The sequence below is a fragment of the Loxodonta africana genome, chromosome 8, assembly GCF_030014295.1.
Source record: "Loxodonta africana isolate mLoxAfr1 chromosome 8, mLoxAfr1.hap2, whole genome shotgun sequence".
In the NCBI taxonomy this organism is placed as follows: domain Eukaryota; kingdom Metazoa; phylum Chordata; class Mammalia; order Proboscidea; family Elephantidae; genus Loxodonta; species Loxodonta africana.
Window position 1 is genome coordinate 104,094,236 of NC_087349.1, and position 19,283 is coordinate 104,113,518.

The 19,283-nt window shown below is 42.4% G+C and overlaps 1 protein-coding gene across 1 annotated transcript in view; it reads right to left on the bottom strand.

The window, feature by feature from the left end:
• Positions 1-19,283, bottom strand: part of GLI3 (GLI family zinc finger 3) — a 327,915-nt gene that overhangs the window by 53,752 nt on the left and 254,880 nt on the right. Inside the window, exons 7-9 of the mRNA XM_064290200.1 lie at positions 18,190-18,403; positions 17,039-17,152; positions 13,398-13,538 (exon numbers count right to left, since the gene is read on the bottom strand). Of these exons, the coding sequence (XP_064146270.1) occupies positions 13,398-13,538; positions 17,039-17,152; positions 18,190-18,403 (469 nt within the window). The remainder of the gene's footprint in view (positions 1-13,397; positions 13,539-17,038; positions 17,153-18,189; positions 18,404-19,283) is intronic.

Genomic DNA, 19,283 nt, shown 5'->3' on the forward strand with positions numbered 1-19,283 from the left:
CACCTTAATGCAAGAGGTTCATAATAAGAGACAGAGCACACAGAAGGGAGAGAGTGTATATGGAAACTCTCTGTACTATCTGCTCAACTGTTGTATAAACCTAGAACTGCTCTAAAAAAATAAAGTGCATCAAAATGGTTAAAATGGTAAATTTTATGTGTATCTCTCTCTCTCTCTCTCTCTCTCTCACACACACACACACACATACACAGTAAAAAAAAAAAAAAAAACCTCCTGGTCATTGGATAAGCTGTCCAGGGCCCAGACCAGGGCTGTCCCTTCCTCCTTCGTCTAGCCGGGTGTACACACTCAGCTCGCCTGTGCCTTCCTGCCTCTAAGCAGAAAGGATAAACCTAATGAGCCCAAGTGTCAGCACAATATAAATTACAGCGAGGAAAAAAAAAGAAACAACTTGATGCATGGCTGAGGATCTAAAAGAGGAATGTCCACCATTGTTTGTGATTATGGATCACATCACAATCTAATACCAATTTTTATTTAATCAATAATTTCCATGCTGAACAGACAGCCCTGTTACAGAGAATCGACAAGCAGGTACTGATAGCGACAAGCCTCATTATTAATCTTTCCTCTCTTGGCTTATCAGCCAAACTACTGTAAAAGGGACCGCCAAGATGGATTTTAGAAGCCACCTTTCTCCTTTTTCCCCCCTCCCTTTTCTTTTTTCCTCTCCCGTAACGGTTCATGTACTGTGCACTCTGCGTTTATTTGCATAACCTGGGGTTTGAGTGGCACGAAAAGGCAGTTTGCATTAAGCAATTTCACAAATCAGTGGGACCTGAACCATTGCTCAGCGTTAGCCATTACAGGCTAATAAATCATACTTTCTCTTTGAGTTGTCAATTGCTAAAAAGCTTTGTACAAATGTTGGCATCTGTAATTCCACAAGGGCTTTTCATCTTGAAATAAGATGCTCTGCACTGATAACAAGAATAATCCCCCTCTTGATCAAAAAACAGAAGAAGAAAAAAAGAAATCTGCATTTTACCAATTAAAGCTGCTGCCAGAAGCCAAATGGCTCTGCACTGAGGCCGCAGTAAAGTTTATCTCTGTGGAACACAAGGAGGAGTGCGGTGAGGGCTCTGTTTCATTTTCAGCTTGACTACTTTATCTTGCGGTAGGAACTGTGCCATCTCTTGCCACGTCATACAGGAGAGGAAGGTGCGAGAACTTTCGCGACCTCCAGGAAAAGTCACCAGAAAGAACTCCCCAGGAACCAGGGCTCTCCCGGCTGTCCTGGAGAGTCCTCTTGGTAATGTGGGAAACAATTTTTAAACATTCGTCTGGTGGTGCACCATTTAAGCTTGGCTGCTAACCAGAAGGTCAGCAGTTCGAGCCCACCTACCAGCCCTGTGGGAGAAGACCTGGAGATCTGCTACCGTAAAGATTACAGCCTTGGGAACCCCAAAGGGCAGTTCTACTCTGCTCTATAGGGTCACTAGGAGTCAGAATTGACTCAATAGCACACAGCAACAGGTTCTTAGCCAACAACTCCGGAAACTTCTGACTTGTCTTTTAACTCCATCCAGAACATCCACATTAGCTGCCCAAACTGTGACTCTGAAACATTTTCAAAATATCCTCCAACTTTTTAAAAAAATAATTTTCACTGCACAGCCTCACTTCTGGCCCTGCCTCACCCCACAGACTGCCCTCTTCAATACATCATACCCATGGCTTCTGCAGCTTCCTAAAGCTCAGCCCGACCTTTCTACAAGTCAGGCTGGTTCAAGCCATCCCTCTCATCTTTGCTCCACACGGAAGAGAAGGCAAACGCCTAGTCTAGCAATCATACCACTCTGATGTGGTGCTTCTGGACTCTGTAATCTTACCATCCATGACTCTTTTGCCTTCCAGACACGTTTCCAGACATACTTCCACGCACAGTGTAGCCCAAAAGCATAAAATGCATCCCTTTGTAATTATATTTCTAATCCAAAGACATGTCAAAACCCTAGGCTTTTACTGTATTAGCCACTATCATAGGTAAAATTCCTCCATACATCCTGCATCCTCCATGTTAACTTCTTGCTGATGTCTCCACAGAGTCTACACTGCATTCCCAACACCTTCCTGCACTGGTCTTCACCTGCCTAAATTCACCTGTCCATGCAAGACCCTGTTCAAATCCAGTCTCCAAGTGGCCTTCTCTCACTCCTTCATCAGCACCTTCACCTTGCCTTGGCTTCCCACTGCCCTGCTTGCACATTTATTGTCTTCCTAGCCGCCTGCTCGGTATCTTCATGACAGCCTGCCCTTCATGGTCCCCTCATACAAAGGCATAGGCAGAAAAGATGTATATCAGGTCTTTTCTCCCCACTGCCCCATCCCTAACCCCAAAGCCACAGGTCTGACATGCATGATTCCGATGAGCTTCTAGGCACTATGCCTGCAATCTGGGTGGTGACCAGTAGGTGGTGATGATGTATTATATCTGGGCGATTCAGACTAGACTGGGGGTTATGGCGACATAGGTAAGAGCTCACAGCCATACAAACAAATTAGTGCTATGCTCACTTTTCTGTTCTGGTAATGAAAAGTTTCTTTAATCTCTCCATTCTTCAATGAATTGAGTGTATTAGTGTTACTTCACCCTGGATTCTATACATGTGAATGTTTCAGAGTTTACAAAGCACTTCCAATTCGTATAAGCACACAAACAAAAACTAAATTACAAAACTCTTTGAGGAAAATGGGATGGGTATTATTACCTCCATTTTACAGATGATAAGCCAAGGATCAAAGGAGTGGAGTGACTTACTCAAAGTCACAAAGGCGGCTTTTGACAGATCCAAGAAAAAGACAGATCCACACACACCGTCAACGCTTCTTCCACATTGCTGTTCACTGGTCAGTGGTTGGGGGGCACTAATTTTAAGGACCTGAACTACGGAGTCTTTTGAGGATATGCCATTCACACATCTCTTCTCTTGCTAATACGAACCGTTGTAGAAAACAAAAAAACAAATTCATTCACGTCAGTACTTGGCTAATCCCAGAATGTGAATGTCCCTAAAGCCTCTAAAAGTGCTTGCATTAGAAAACTCCCTTGCGTTCCTGGATACGTCAAAGCAGCAGCTTGATCTTGAAGCCTGCCTGCCACAATCTCAGAAGTCTTCTGTTGTTCACTATAGTGCCCTTGGTGTGACTTCCCTAGGGCTGCATCGCACGCGCGGCACGCACACACACACACCCCTGAAACAGTCAAACCGTGATGGAGTCTTTCCACCAAGAAAAAGGGATTAGTTGGAGAAAAATTTCCTTTAACAAAAATATACTTCTGTTTTTATTTTATTTTTTTCCCTCACACTGCAAAAGGAAAGATTTAGGGTACCAGTTATGAACTGGGGCAATTCTGCCCGCAGGGACATTTGGCAATGTCTAGAAACATTTTTGTTATCACAGCTGGAGGGGAGGCTGCTACTGGTATTTAGTAGGTAGAGCCCAGAGATGCTGCTAAACATCTGACAATGCACAGGACAGCTGCCTGTAACGAAGAACTATTTGTCCCAATAGCTTTCAGAAGAACGTCAGAACACCAAAACACATTAACAGGGGGAGACTGAATCTCAACATATCACAAGTGAGGAGGGACCTAGAATCAAAGGAATGGACTCAGTGACCTTTCTAGTCCTTCTCTCTTAGGGTTTCAGACTGGGTGATAGGGTACATCTTCATTTAAGGATCAATTTTATGCTGACACTCCAACCCAAACACTGCCTGAGTACTCACCGAACCCACGTTTTTAAAGGTGACATGCATGGACATAAACCAGCTGCCGTCAAGTCAACACTGACTTGGGGAGACCACGTGTGCGTCAGAGTAGGACTGTTCCATAGGGTTTTCAGTGGCCGTGATCTTTTGGAATTAGATTGCCAGGTCTTTCTTCCAAGGCACCTCTGTGTAGATTCAAACTGCCAACCTTTCAGTTATCAGCCAAGCACTTAAGCATTTGTGCCACCTAGGGACTCCTATGTGTGGACACAGCAGCCTAGAAATACCTTTACGTTTTTTCACTGCTTTTTTTCACAATTGTTAACTACCATACTGAGTATAATTTTTCTTACTTAATTCCCCCAAATGTTTTGCAAGGTAAATACTATTATCATCCTTATTTCATAGATGTAGAAAACAAAGCTCAGAGAGGAGATGTGACGTGTTCAAAATGGAGAACCAGGTCTTGAACCCAGGTCTGTCGGCTTTAAAACACAGCTCTTTGCCACCACATCGTACAGCTACATGACAACGGCAGGGAGCAAAGGTTTTCTTTCAGCGCTCTTTTTCTTACTGCCTCCTGCTCCCCCGCCCCAAATCATACTTCAAAATTTGACGGGCATGATTGTCTTTCAGCATTCTTCACACACCCCCCAGTCTTCTGGGCCCCTGCAATCTCAACCAGTTAGGACTTCATTATTTTCTTAAGAGCTCGACTGCTAACCAAAAGGTCAGCTGTTAGAATCGACCAGCCATTCTACTCTGTCCTACAGGGTCTCTATGCGTCGGAATTGACTCGACAGCAATGGTGTTTTTATTGTTCACTATAGATCCCTGGGTGCGGAAACCCTGACGGTGTAGTGGTTAAGTGTTTGGCTGCTAAGCAAAAGGTCAGCAGTTCGAATTCACCAGGCACTCTATGGAAACCCTATGGGGCAGTCCTACTCTGTCCTATAGGGTCACTATCAGTAGGAATTGACTTGATGGCAACAGGTTTGGTTTCTTGGTTTTATAGGTCCCTGAGTGGCACAAACGGTTCGTGCTCAGCTAGTAACTGAAAGGTTGAACCAACCTAGTGGTGCCGTGGAAGAAAAATCTTGGTGATCTGCTTCCATAAAGATTACAGTCAAGAAAACTCTTTACTTTGTAACACATGGGGTTGCCAGGAGTCGGAATCAACTCAACTACATTGAACAAAAACAACTGTTCACTATGCTTCTATGTCTACTTGTCACCACTTCCAATTAGAATGAATACTCCTGGAGGGTCTAAGTCAGGCTTTAAGGTCAGCACTGAGACTCCCCCTTGGCTTGGAGGGCACCTGCCAGGGCTCAGCATGTGCCTGTTGGTAAACAGTTGTGAAGTCGATGGGTGATTTGCCAATGCCAGTGCGTATTTATTTTCATGAATGAGAGGAGATATGAGGTCAGCAATGTCTGAAACAGGCAAGTATATTTAAATTGTGCATTTTTGCCCAAAGCGACCATCACTTCTCTGTATAACATCAATCCATACAGAATATTCCAGAGGATTTGTTATTGGCAGAACCCAGAATCTCACAAAAAGAATCAGTAGAGCCAATTGAAAAGCTTTTGATGGGTAAATTCTCTCCAAATGGGAGACTCAGTTACCCTGAGGAGAAGTCTGATGAAATATTTCCGGGGCACAATGGCTAAACAAATCTGAGACAGTAACTACTGTATTCTCTGTACCAGTATTCGAAATACTGACTTGTCATTTTTCATTCAATGGCTCAGGCACGTTAATAAAGTGGAAAGTTTAACAATTATTCAAATAATTAGTATGTTGGCATTTTAGTTGCTATTGAGTTTATCCTGACTCATGGAGACCCCATACGTGCAGGGTACAATTGCTCCACAGAGTTTTCAAGGCTGTGACCTTTTGGAAGCAGATCGCCAGGCCTGTCTTCTGAGGCGCCTCTGGATAGGTTCAAACTGCCAATCTTTAAGCTAGTAGTTGAGCGCTTAATTGTTTGTACCACCCAGGGATGCCATAATTAGCACCCCCTAAAAAAAATAATTATTATCCTTGATGGCATCTGAGCTACAGGGTTGGAAAACACGCTAGGAAAGAGACGGAATATACGGGTCTCCACCTAAACTGTACCTGGGCAGCCACTGGACTCCTACACCCATCCCCTAGCCCCCTCCCTGGGGCTGAAACGGGAGGATGAGCTCAGCACAACATCCATGACAGCTATCAGCCAATATGTTGTTTCCGGTGATGAAACCTATTTGCCATCCCTATCCTTAAAACCTAAAATACCAAACTCGTTGCTGTCGAGTCAATTCCGACTCATTTAGCAACCCGATAGGACATAGCAGAACTGCCCCATAGAGCTTCCAAGGAGCGCCTGGTAGATTTGAACTGCCGACCTTTTGGTTAGCAGATGTGGCTCTTAACCACTACAACACCAGGGTTTCCTAAAAAATCCTAAGGACTATTCAATTCAAACCTTCACTTCTTTTTAATAAACCTGAGGTACAAGGAGGTGATACAGACCCACACTGGGGAAAAGAATGGGGTCTCCTAGCTTCAGCCAAGTGTACTTCCCAGTTGAGCAACAATTAATAGAAATAGGCCTCAGAGAAAACAGGACTGAAGGCTAAGGACCACAGTCTTGGGAGGCATTTAGGTCAACTGGTGTAACATAGTTCATTCTACTGTGGTAGATAGCATCTGGGGACTCAGAAGCTTTCGAGTGGCCATCTAAGATACAACTATTGGTCTCTTCCCGTCTGAAGCAAAGGAGAGTGAAGAAAACCAAAGACGCAAGGAAACAATTAGTCTAGTGGACTAATGGCCCACACGGACCACAGCCTCCACTAGACTGAAACCCGAAGAACTAAATGGTGCTCGGCTACCACTACCGACGGCTCTGACCAGGAACACGATAAAAGGTCCCAGTTAGAGTGGGTGAAAAATGTAGAACAAAATGCAAACTCATAAGAAAGGCCAAACTTACTGGTCTGATAGAGACTGGAGGAACCCCTAAGACTATGGCCCTAAGCCATCCTTCAAACATGGAACTGAACCTACTCCCAGAGGTCAACTTTCAGCCTATAAAACAAACAATAACAACCATGAGGCATGTGCTCCTTAGAACAGCCAACGATACAAGACCCAGTGGGCAACATTTGCCCAAAAGCAACAATGAGAAGGCAGGGAGGGGCAGGGAAACTGGACGAATGGACATGGGGAGACCAGGGTGGAAATGGGGAGAGTGCTGACACAGTGTGGGGATTACAACAATATGTGTACGAATTATGGTATAGGAAACTAATTTACCATGGAAACTTTCACCTAAAGCACAATAAAATGCTTTAAAAAAAAAAAAAGCAACAAGCCTCAGACACACAGAAGCTACCATAAACCAACAGGCCATTCCCCTCTCCTCCCCCACTCAGCCCTGAGAAACACAAATCCACAAAACAAAGAGAGGCAAAATAACCTACTTGGACCTTCCTCTGTTTCTCATTAGGTCCACCAGGCCGACCACATGGGATCTCTGTTTGGCCTTGGACACCAGGGACAGCATTTATTTTCACGGCTGTTTCACAGTATGATAAGTGAGAAAATAACGTTTTGAAGGGTCAAATGGTTCCAAGGAGGTCTTCCCAAGTGTCAGGGCAGAGACAGGGCTGCCACTCAGAACCCCGGCTGCCCCTGGAGGGCTCTAACTGTTGGACCACACAGCCGTACAGGCCACACATTCTGTGTCTAATCTCCTGAGCCTCTCTTTATGGGAACAATTTCTTTAGGTGCAATTTAGTCGGCAAGTCTCAAAAGAATGTGACCCCTCTGGCAGATTGTCAGAGGCTGGCTTTGAAGTCTGTAGTTCTTCGTCTAAATTTTACACGCAATATTTCCAAATAATTAAAGTAACTAAATTAACCAGCAACTCCACGTAGGGAAAATAAGATCAGAATCTCTACTCATTCGTTTTTGGGATTATGTGCCCACAAACCTAATTTTTGCCTCATATCTGACACCCCTATCACATCTTAAACTCAGTGTTCTCTTAGGTAACGTTATACAATGCAACTTTAGCATGGGGATCAAAATTAGATAGGAAACATTTAAAATGCAAATGTAGGATCATAGTATTAATATGAAAATAACATCTGCACATCCTAACTCTGCCTTGTGCTCCTAGGGCTACATCAATTCTTCACAAATTAGACGTGCTTTCTTTCTATGTCTCCGTGATATTAAAAAGAAAGCCCTTCATTTTCATGCTGCCAGTGACAGCAAAGGTGATTATAACTGTATTCTTCTGATAAAGGAAACTTCAGCATAATTTTAGAGATCAAAATTTGCAGCATATGAAAGCATTTTAAATCCAAGTAGGTGGTTAATTACTGTATAAAAAGGTGCGTTTTTGACACCATGCTTAAGAGACACAAATTCAGGATTATAAAGACTTAAATGCTTCCCCTGTCCCCGAACCTGGGTGCTAATATGAACATATCTCAACTGCTATGTCCCCAATTCAAGCCCACTTGTAGGAGACACTGTATCCTTCCTTCAATCTAATTACCAAGGCATGTCTGTGGGGCCATTCTGCTGGGGTAGGAGTGAGCAATAAAACTGTTTAAAAAGTCGTTTGACTTTTTAAAGACTTTTGGCAAGAGTAGTATACATGTTATTTCTTAAATAGCCCGTGCTTAGATTGGTAAAATAGAGGCTAAGGAGTTGGCAGCCATACAGCAAATAGGAGCTCATTACATATGGCGATTACACTATTTTTATTCTTTTGCCTCCCAGTAGTGAGGTTTTAAGGAGCCCTGGTGGTATACAAAGGGTCTGCAGTTCGAATCCACCAGGCGCTCCTTGGAAACTCTATGGGGCAGTTCTACTCTGTCCTATAGGGTTGCTATGAGTCGGAATCAACTTGATGGCACTGGGTTTTGGGTGGTACAGTGGTTAAAGCGCTTGGCTGCTAACTGAAAGGTCAGCAATTCCAGCCCACCAGCCACTCCATAGGAGAAAGATGTGGCAGTCTGCTTCCATAAAGGTTACAGCCTTGGAAACCCTATGAGGCAGTTCTACTTGGTCTATAGGGTCGTTATGAGTCGGAATCAACTGGAAGGCAGTGGGCTTGGTTTTGGGTGAGTAATGAGGTTTTGAAGCACAACTAGCTACTCAGTAGTGGTGACTCCACACTGAAACACACAGGAATAACAAAGATAGTTCATTCTTCGCATGTATTTCTTTTCGTCTTTTCAAAAAGCCTCTCAAAACATAGGTGGTAGACACATTATCATTTAGAAATGAGGAGTGCAGTTTACAGAGAACCTGAGACTAACTTGTGTTGCATATTGTGCGTATCCCAGAAGTCTCCATTAGAAGAGAATCAAAGATGAACTTAATTCTAGCACAAAATAAATGTAGGAGGGAACACAACCTCAGAAAGGATTGGGAGAATCTCCTACGTGGGAAGCCAGGCTACTAGAAAGAATTTGAATTGTTTTATATAATAACAAAAGCTAACTCTCTCCCCACCCCCAAAAAACCAAAACTTTGAGAAACAAGTTTGAATTTATGATTCACATCTCTATATAATAAAACACACAGCAAAAAGGGTCTAATTCATTAAGAATTGAAGGAAAAACATGGACTTCTCAACTTATTTTGAGATGCTAGAACACATGTATTCCAGATGGCAAGAGAAGGAGAAAACGAGTGCATCTTGGCAAATCAATAATACATTCAGTCAATCGAATGGACTTTAGTTTTTATACTACAGAACCCTCTTACCTCTCCTGTTCCCTTCTATTTTAACTGATAACAGAGAAAATGACAAACTACAAAAAATAAAACTGGTTAACAAAAATATACATTTATCTTCTTTGCTTCTGGGCATCGAAGTAAATCTATGACAAGTTTAATACTAACTTGAGAGTGACTAAGCCCAATTATAATTATCTTGCTGGGAAGAGAAATTAATTAAATACCCCAGTGACAAAGACCTCGAGAGCCAAGCTAGAATAAACACACCATTGGAGAAGGACAGAGGCTTGAAATAAATAAAGGAGAAGAGAAGGAAAAGGCAGTATTTAGTCCATCTGTTCAGACAGTAATGGGACAAGGTAATCTTTTCAAGAGTACATGGAGTGCATTACGCTGGAAATGAGACTACCTGGCGGGCAAATTCAGCCAAGTTCCTAATTCTCTTCTTTAACTTTGTGATTTGCTAATGTGAAACACATGTCTCCCTTTTGCACCAAGTTCAAATAACTCTAGAATTCCAACTGTGCAGCTTCGGCGACTGAACCAGAACAAGGGGAGAAGTTGTCAGGATTTAAGAGCTTTCAGCAAAGCCCTTCAGTTGCAGCCAGCACCCTATTCCACAGAAGGATATCAATTATAGATAGTGACTTGCTTTAGCAGGCAGTCGGGACTGTCAGACACTAGATAGACAACCATGAAGAATCATGAATCTTTCTATTAACTGTAAGAAGAGGAAAGAGAATGGGACATGGCTATAAATAAGGCCGAGTATCAGCATGGTTTAACGCCTTGCCTCTTGGTTGTATGTAGCATGAAAATTGAACTAATTCACAGAACGTCCTCTCTCCAGGGGGAGTCCCAGGAACCAAAACTGTCAGTGCTTCCCTCTGAACCCAAAAACTCGGTTTTTGCCACTGATATTTTTTTCCTATTGCCATCAAACTAATTAAGTGGATGTGCAAGTAGTTATTCCTCCGATAGACAAAAAAAATAAAGCACTGATTCTATACCAGGCCACTAGTAATGCTACTGGATACGTCCATGAGCGTGAAGGTACCTGTATGTCAGGCAAAGCTCAATCAATTTAAATGCATGAGTTTGGAATTCCCACACTTCAGACACTGAGTAAAAATGTAAGAAATAAGTTGTGTAAGCTACTCATAAAACCCACTGCCACTGAATTGATTCTGACCCATAGTGACCCTAAAGGACAGAAAAGAACAGCCCCATGGGATTTTTAATCTTTAAGGAAGCCGACTGCCACATCTTTCTCCCTCAGAGCGGCTGGTGTGCTGTAACAACCACTCTCTGGTTAGTAGCTGAGCACTTCACCACCACGCCACCAGGGCTCCAATGTAAACTAGGTTATTTATGCTGGCGTAAGTTACAATTTTTAATTCGCTTAATTAAGTTTACTTACTCATGTGATTTATCTCAAGTTAAAGTTAATACCATAAAGGTAATATATTAGATTTTCTCATAATTCCGAAAGGAATTTTTTCTAGCTGATTTTGAATAATAATAAAAAAAAGATTCCACTGTACATATCTGTGAATTTACATTTTCTAAAGACAGTTTTAATAAAACGGAGTGTAGATTGTTCAGTTTAAGCAGCTTTACTTTAAACTTACACAGCTCTATCAACAAATCGTCACTACCTAAAATCTTTTTGTCACTGAGGCAAATACTTGCATTATTCACTGTCTTTTACAAGCTTCCGTATCACTTAGGCAAGGAAAGGGTTAGGTTTCCACCACACCTCCAAAAACATGTTACCTCAAACCTGGCCTCTACCCAGGAACACAGCTCGTTTTAAACACTGACTTAGCTCTTATTTCCGTTCCTTCACGTCTGATAATGGCTAACCCATAATCACAGCACTTTTTGGAAACTGCAATGACTTATCCACTGAAAACTATTTCCAGTGGAAATAATTCATGCCCAGCTTACTATTACTCAAAAAGGAATTCACGAGCTTGCATCATCTCTCAGAAGGACACTTTTAAAAGCAAGCAGGCAGCCAACATCCTTCTCCTTGGTGGCAGCTTTTATATAAGCACGTCTCTTCATTTACGTCACTCACTCATTACGTCGCTGAGGATATTCCCAGTATGCTTCACTCTTTGGGAATATTTCCCCATATAAAAAGAAGAATTCCAAATCCTCCTCCCTTAGTATAGTAATGTCTTTGTGGTTTCCGTTAAAAGTCAGCAAGAATAAAGAGCCATTAAGTCAGTCTTGGCTTAAAAGTAACACTTGTATCAAATTAAAGAGAAAGAATCAAATTAAGTTCATGGAAAAAATCTGGAAATATACCTTAATTAAAAGCATTTGCCTGCCTCATTTCTTGTTATGCAGAGCAATCTATAATTCTTCCTATACAATTACAAGGAGACATGATTAAAAAAGAAATTGGGGTGGGGGCGGGGTGGAAGCCCTGCTAATGTCATGTTATATCCTCCAAACATTCTGTATATATTGGGTTTCAAAACCTGGCCAACAGTATATTTAACACTACACTGAAACTACAGTGTGTGGAACACATTACATAGGATGGGCCAAGGTGCAGAAGACACACTTCAAAAAGCTCATGCTTGTGGTTGCCAGGGGGAAAGGGGAAGGATGAACAGGTGACACCCAGGACATTTTTAGGGCAGTGAAGCTATTCTGTATGACACTGTAAGGGTGGACACAGCAACCTTATGTTTGTCAAAACTCACAGGCCTGCATTGTTGGTTAGTAATAATGCATCAGAATTGGTTCATCACCTGTAACAAATATACCACAGAAATGCTAAAAGATGTTAAAAGGAGGAACTGTGTGCAGGGGGCAGAGGGGACACATGGGAGCCCTCTTTACCTTCTGTAAGGAAAAGAGAACGGATTGTGTGTATGTGTCTGAGAGAGAGAGAGAGGCAAATCACAGTAGGCCCTGCTCTGTCAGATTTGCTGTCATATTAAAAGCTTCTGAAACTGCTCCGCTTTGTGGACCAATCTTAATGCATTCACAGGACCCAGTGCTTCTGCAGAGAGGATGAAGGAGCCCTGTATCTTTTTATTCTTGATTATTTCAATGCCCTTCCCTCTCAGTTACTCCTGGTCGTATTTGCCAGGGATGGAGACTCCACGAGCCACCAAAGACGGCCAAGTGCCAGGAAGCACTGAGGAAGGACACAATGCTAATCAGTACAGAGGTGTGCTGCACCTTCAGTTACTGTGCTATGTTATTTGAAACAATACGCATACGAACCTGGGATCGTAAGAGAAGGTGTAGTTCTCAATCGGACCCCAGTGCCGTTTTCAAAAACACAGCATTAACCACATGTGAAAATACACATAACTTTTTTCCATGAAGCTATTAGCCTCACAATGGTTGGCCTCAAGTCAAGAAATTGTGCTTAATGGTTCACCCCAAACACCCATCTCTCATCACACACAGTACTAATTGCTGCAGAAAATAATGGGCGATTCTTCGGCTTTGAGGATTTGGGAGAGGAAGGCACAATGAAAAAGAGGAATTCCCCAAGCCTACGTTTTTTTCTACTGCTACTGGGCCTTGGAAGGAGGAATCAAACTTGGTTAGAAGGTTAATAATAATTCATGTCCAGCTTACTATTACTCAATAACCATCAAAGTCGCTAACTCAAAATAGTGTTTTCGAGCTTACAGGATCAGAGTCATTACACCCTCTATTGAAGAGTTTATTGAATTTTACACTTAGCTTTAGCTGACTGAACAGGTCAAGCACTGTGGCTCGGAGTTTTCTTTATTCTCAGAAAGTCATAAAGCGCTCTCCCGTTTGCGACGCTGCTGGCAAAGGAACTTGACTCAGCACAGGGTCAGGGAAGCCGACCTCCCTGGAAAAGATCACAGAGTTGAAAGCCCAGGCCGTGAACAGCATTCACTTACGTGCACCAGCTGCTCTTGGGTGTCAAACTCCCTGGTGCAGCCTTCCCAGTGGCAGTTGGTCTCATAGATTACTTCAGGCTCCTGCTTGCTTTCATCTTTGTCCCCTTCCTCCTTCACTAGGGTTGTTCCTTCTGGCTGTTCCTAAGAGGCAGGGCGTCAGGGAAAAGGAGGAGAGAGGGAAGAAAATCAGACACAGGGGACCAAAGGTGATGACTTCTGGTAGCAAAGGCGAGAGGAGTAAGCAAAAACATGATTTAGAATAGTCTTCCTCTCAGTGCAATTTACCAGCAAAAATAAAACAGAGCCCACGTCTACCTACTGGGTTTTCTGAATCAAAAAAGCAAAACACATGGAATCATTTGTGTGCATTTTTTTTTCAGAGACTGCCCAAACACCCCTTCTGAGATGTCTAACTTGTCATATAAAACAATGCTCCAAATACCATAACAATGATTAAAAAGCTCAAGCCACAGGCTAAAACAGAGACATGTACACCCATGTTCACTGCAGCGCTATTCACTATAGCCAAAAGGTGACAACAACCTAAATACCCATCAAGAGATGAATGGATAAACAAGATGTGGTATATACATACAATGGAATACCACTTAGTAGGAGAAACGAAGTCTTGATACATGCTACAATATGCAATGGAGCTAGAAGACACTATGTTGAGTGAAAGAAATCAGTCACAGAAGGATGACTATTGTGTGAACTCACTTTATATAAAGACAAGAAAAGGTAAATATATAGAGATCAAAATTTATTAGTGGTTCAACAGGTAACGGGTACCACTGGTGGGAGAGAAAGGGGGTTAAAGGCAATGGAAATACCATGTTGATTAAGGGTAGGGTTGCACAGCCAATTATTGTAGTTACTGTCAATAAGTTGTACACCTGTAAAAGGTTGAACTGGCAAAAGTTGTGTGGTAGATATATTTGTGATAATGAGAAACAAAAAAAGAGCTGCTAAGGGTGATTATACATAATAACCAAACATCTCACAGGATTTTGCTTCTTGGTTTGGAGGTTTAGGGTCATGATTTCATGGGGCATCCTCATTAATTAGCCTAATAACATGTTTAGTTCCTCTGTTCTACCTCCTAGTTCAATGCATAATGCCTGGTGTCTTAAAAACTTGCAAGCGGCCATCCAAGGCACAACAATTGGTCTCTATTCGCCTGGAGCAAAGAGGAAGGAGAGGAGTCAGGAATAGGAGGAGATATGGAATATGTGGCTAATTGCGTCCGTGAACAACTACCTCCTTTGCATGAGACCAGAAGAACTGGGTGGTGCTTGGCTACCATTATGGAACATTTTGATCAAAGATTCCATAGAAGAATCCTAATCAAAAGGGGGGAAACACAGAACAGAATTTCAAATTCTCATGGACTCCAGACTTGTAGTCATGAAGGTTGGATGAACCCCTGAAATTACTGCCCTGAGATAATCTTTAAACTTTAAATCAAAAATATCCCCTGAAGTCTTTGTAAAACCAAACAACAGTCTAGCTTAACTAGTAAAAAATGTCTGTCTTGAGCACTACGCTCTTTTAAGAACTATCTGTATGGGATCAAACTAACAGCAAATTGAAAGATTAGATAGGAACCTTAGGGGGCAGTTAATTTATGTAAAGGGGGAAGAACAACTTAGAAAAGGAAGGTGAGAATGGTTGCATAACTTGAAGAATGTAATCAGTGTCACTAAATGGTGCATGTAGAAACTGTTGAATTGGTGTATGTTTTGCTGTGAATATTCCCAACAACAACAAAATAAAATCATACTTTAAAAACAGAAAAGTTGAGGCACAACTTTGTTGCCCTAAATACAAACCTTAGAATAAACTAAAATTTTATCCAAAGACAAACAAAAAATACGTAAGAAAAGCAATGGTATTAGATTATGTAGTCTTTACCCAAAGTTCTCTAGATAGTTCAAATGGTTTGTGTTCAACTGCTAACCCCAAGGATGGTGGTTCAAACCCACCTAGCGGCATAGTGGAATAAAAGGCCTGGTGATATGCCTCTGTAAAGATTACAGCCAAGAAAATCCCATGGAGCATTTCTACTCTGTAATACACAGGGGGGCCACGAGTCAGGATCCATTCAGTGGAAACTAACAACAATCTTTACCCAAAGTATAGTCAGGTACCTCTATTTTGGTTGGTAGTTTTATTCTTTTCAGTACATTAATTTGTTTATCCTCATATTTGGTAACCTAGGGAACTGGTTTACCAGCACTTCTAATTCTGCTTTCCCTGTTGTTGGAGGCTATGAGGGGCACCTTGCAGATTTTACAGGGATATGCTTTCAAGTTCAACTCTGATCTCCAAGGGTATGCTTGCCCAAGGCCTGAGAAATCACAGTGTCTAAAACTCAGTCCTTTCTAGTCCTCTATGGGTCAGAATTGACTCAATGGCAAAGGGTTTGGGGTTTTGTTTGGTTTGTTTATGGCAACTTCACAGGAATGAAAATATGAAAATTTCCGGAATTTTTGAAGATAATCTGATGTGTAGATTGAGGTCTTAATCCTGGGCTAGACGATAAAACCGCAGACAAGCATTTAGGTGTAATCAGCAAGGTAGCTGACTAGCAAAATACAAGAGGAATGAAGGATCTCAGAACCCACGACACCTGTTTATTCCATCCTCCAAGTCCTTGCTAAAAAGGGAATTTGAGTTGAAGCAGCCTGGCGATAGCAAAGTCCAGGCTCTGTGGGCATCCAGAATTTTGTCCAACTTCCCTTTCTGTGAATTAACATTTATGGAGCTACTTCCTGTATCCAGTTACAACCCTAAAGATGGTATTTGGGGCACAATCTACCGATGTTTAAACTGAGAGTTGAGTGACTAAAAGAATCCAAACGAAATTTCAAATATCTTTCATTCATATTTTGGGTATGGAACCAGAATTTAACGTAGCCTTAAAAAAAAAAAAAATTTTTTTTTTTTTTTTTTTTACAGTTACGTGAGTTGTACCTTGATCCTTCCTGGCTCTTCTGGAGAGTGGACAATGGCAAGGTAAGAACATGATCACTGGAGGAACATCACTAGTTCAGAACCAGATCTGGCTTGGGGCCAGGAGCTTAGTAATTCACCCCAAAATCAGGGATAAGGACTGAAATAGCTTGATCACATCAACAGTCAGTCACAAACTAACCCAACCATTTATTTACTCTTTTTTTTTTTTTTTATGAGCTACAGTTGCCTTTCCCCCTTAGCTGCCTAAACTGTTGACGACGTAGAACTCACATTAACAGTTGCCATGGAGTCAATTTCGACTCATAGTGACCCCATGTTTGTCAAGAGTAGAACTGTGCTGCAGAGGGTTTTCAGTGGGTAATTTTTTGGAAGCAGATCACCAGGCCTTTCTTCCAAGGACTCTCCAGGTGGACTCGAACTTCCAGCCTTCCAGTTAGCAACCAAGTATGTCAGCTGTATGCACAATCCAGGGACTCCAATGCATCACACACCTTCCCGCGTTTTTGTATTTGTTTCTGAGCTAGAGAAGCAAATTAAGTGAGGCTCTATAACTGGCCTTTTGTCAATTGCCAAGGTCAAGGCCACCAACACAATGCAACAGGAAATGGTGTAATGAGAAGGCAGCAGGTCCGGGAGGGAGCAGGCCCTACCTGGTGCCCTACCTGCTGACTCCGCGCACCCGGGCTGGGGAGTGCTTCATCGGGTTTGATCTTGGACCTCTTGTTGTGCATAGGGTCACCAGTGCTGCTCACGGCCGACTCACTTGTGGGCTTGTGCTGCTGGTCACAGTTCCAGGGCCAGAGAGAAAAATTAAGCTCTGATCAATGAGTGGTACCATAATTAAAACATGCAACTCAGGACAAGCAGCCTCATTTGGCAGTAGAGAGATGACTCTGATAAGACTCCAAGGCCACAGCTGTGGAATTCAAAAAATGTGTTCAAGGCCAGCAAATACATGAGGTAGCTCCTTGTTTTTAACTCATGAGTATTAACTTCCCGTACCTTTTAAAGGTGAGAAGAACAATGCTGGGGACCTAAGCTTTAATAAGTTCCAACAGTGTTTTTCAAAGGAATGAAGTTGGCAAAGGGGTACAAAACCAACATGCACTGTTTGCCAAGTTCTTTAATTAGAGCATCCGGGGTCTTCCCTCAGCATTATCAGTGTGGTGGTCAGAACAGAGGGCACAGCACAATTTTATTCCTACACTCTTGTATTACAGGAGCCCAAGCATCCCCTTGGATCTAGCAGAGGGAGTGCAGGGTGGCAAGATGAGAGCGATCTGAGTATTTCCTGTCCACTACACTGTATTTAGACTGAATGTGGGTCACAGTCAGCACCTGGTCAGAAGTGGCGTCCCATTGGGGAGCCATAATAAAATGACTCTGATGGGAGAAGCTACTGTTTAATAAGGACCATATACACAAAGTGTTCATCACAACTAAAGAATACACCCGTGGGTTAGAAAACAGGCTCCCACTCTGGATGCTGTGAGAGTACTCAGGTACTGTAGTTATTAATGGGTAGCTATTTTTTTTTTTTTTTTTATGGTGGTATGGCTCTCCCCTATGATCACCAATATCACGCTATTTTGTTTCTTCCTCCTTCCTGGAAAGTGATGTGATGCCTTGTGCAGAGGCAGCCACCTTGTGAATAAGAGGTAGAAAGACAGAAAGAGCCTGAGTCCCTGGAGGCATCTTTGGACAACTTAACAAACGCTAGCAACTGCCTCTAGCCAAACTTCTTCCTATGTGATGAAAATAAGCCTCTATTTGTTTCAGCCACTATTAGTCTAAATTGAGCTGTCTCTCTCACCTGTGAGGACTCTGAAGGGCCAGAGCTGACCTGGACAGGGTTCAGAACAGTAGGGATCCCTGGAATAGGCCTCTGTGTTGGAAAAGTTGGGGCAGGGTGGATGAGCGGAGGGCTATGTCCAAAGGCTGAGCCCAAGGTTTGCTGTCGACTTAGAATTTGTTGATGCATATGGAGAGACACAGGTGCAGAAGGGTAGGTGAAGCTCAAGGCAGGGCTACAAGTGGGGAGATAAAAAAAAAAAAAAAGACCATCATTCACACTGTACCCAAGATCATATCAAGTCTGTTTGTTTAAATGAGAAGCTCAAAATGATTACTGTCAAACCTCTTGAAAACTTCCAAGAGAAAGATGAGATGCACACACATAGACCTGAGAAATGACTCTGCAAAACTGGAATAAAAGGCAACCGTTCAATAACAACTATTTATTGCAATAACAAACTTTATGAAAAAAAAAGAGACCAGGGACCTGATGCTTTATAGGACTTTTATTGGCTCTGCAGTTCCACATGCTCCTGTGCATGGAGCGGTTCCTTTAATCTCGGCTCGCACCGCGCGTGCTCATATGTCTCCAGATCTTATTACAAGAGGAAAGAAAATCAATTGGTTAAATGTGTTTTGAACACCATGCTTGTCATATCACTCATTTGTTTGTAAAGATGGAAAGCTTGGTTCATCCAGAATGCCACCTAAAGAATTTCCATCAGTGCCGTCTGGTTACAGAAGCTGATGGATTAACCTCTCCCCGCTGAAATCGGTGATCAATGTGCTTCGATGGCAGAATATTCCAATGGGAGGGCACAGCTCCCTCTTCCAGTTAAACGGCATTAAATGTCTATTACAGCCCATTATGCATGCTAATGTCTGTCACCACTTCATTACGCCACAGAAGTTCCCAGGCTACACTAAGTTCTGAGGAAGTGGCGATATTACTGAAAAGCTGCCCGGCTAGTAGGCAGCGCCAATTGTTCTTTGTGCCAACATAGTTTAGGAATCAAATCCTCTTAGAAGAACGAAGGGCTCTTGAGGAATTTGCCAATGGCTTAAAAATGCATGAAGAACTATGACTGCGTTCATGGAAATTTCTTAAAAAAT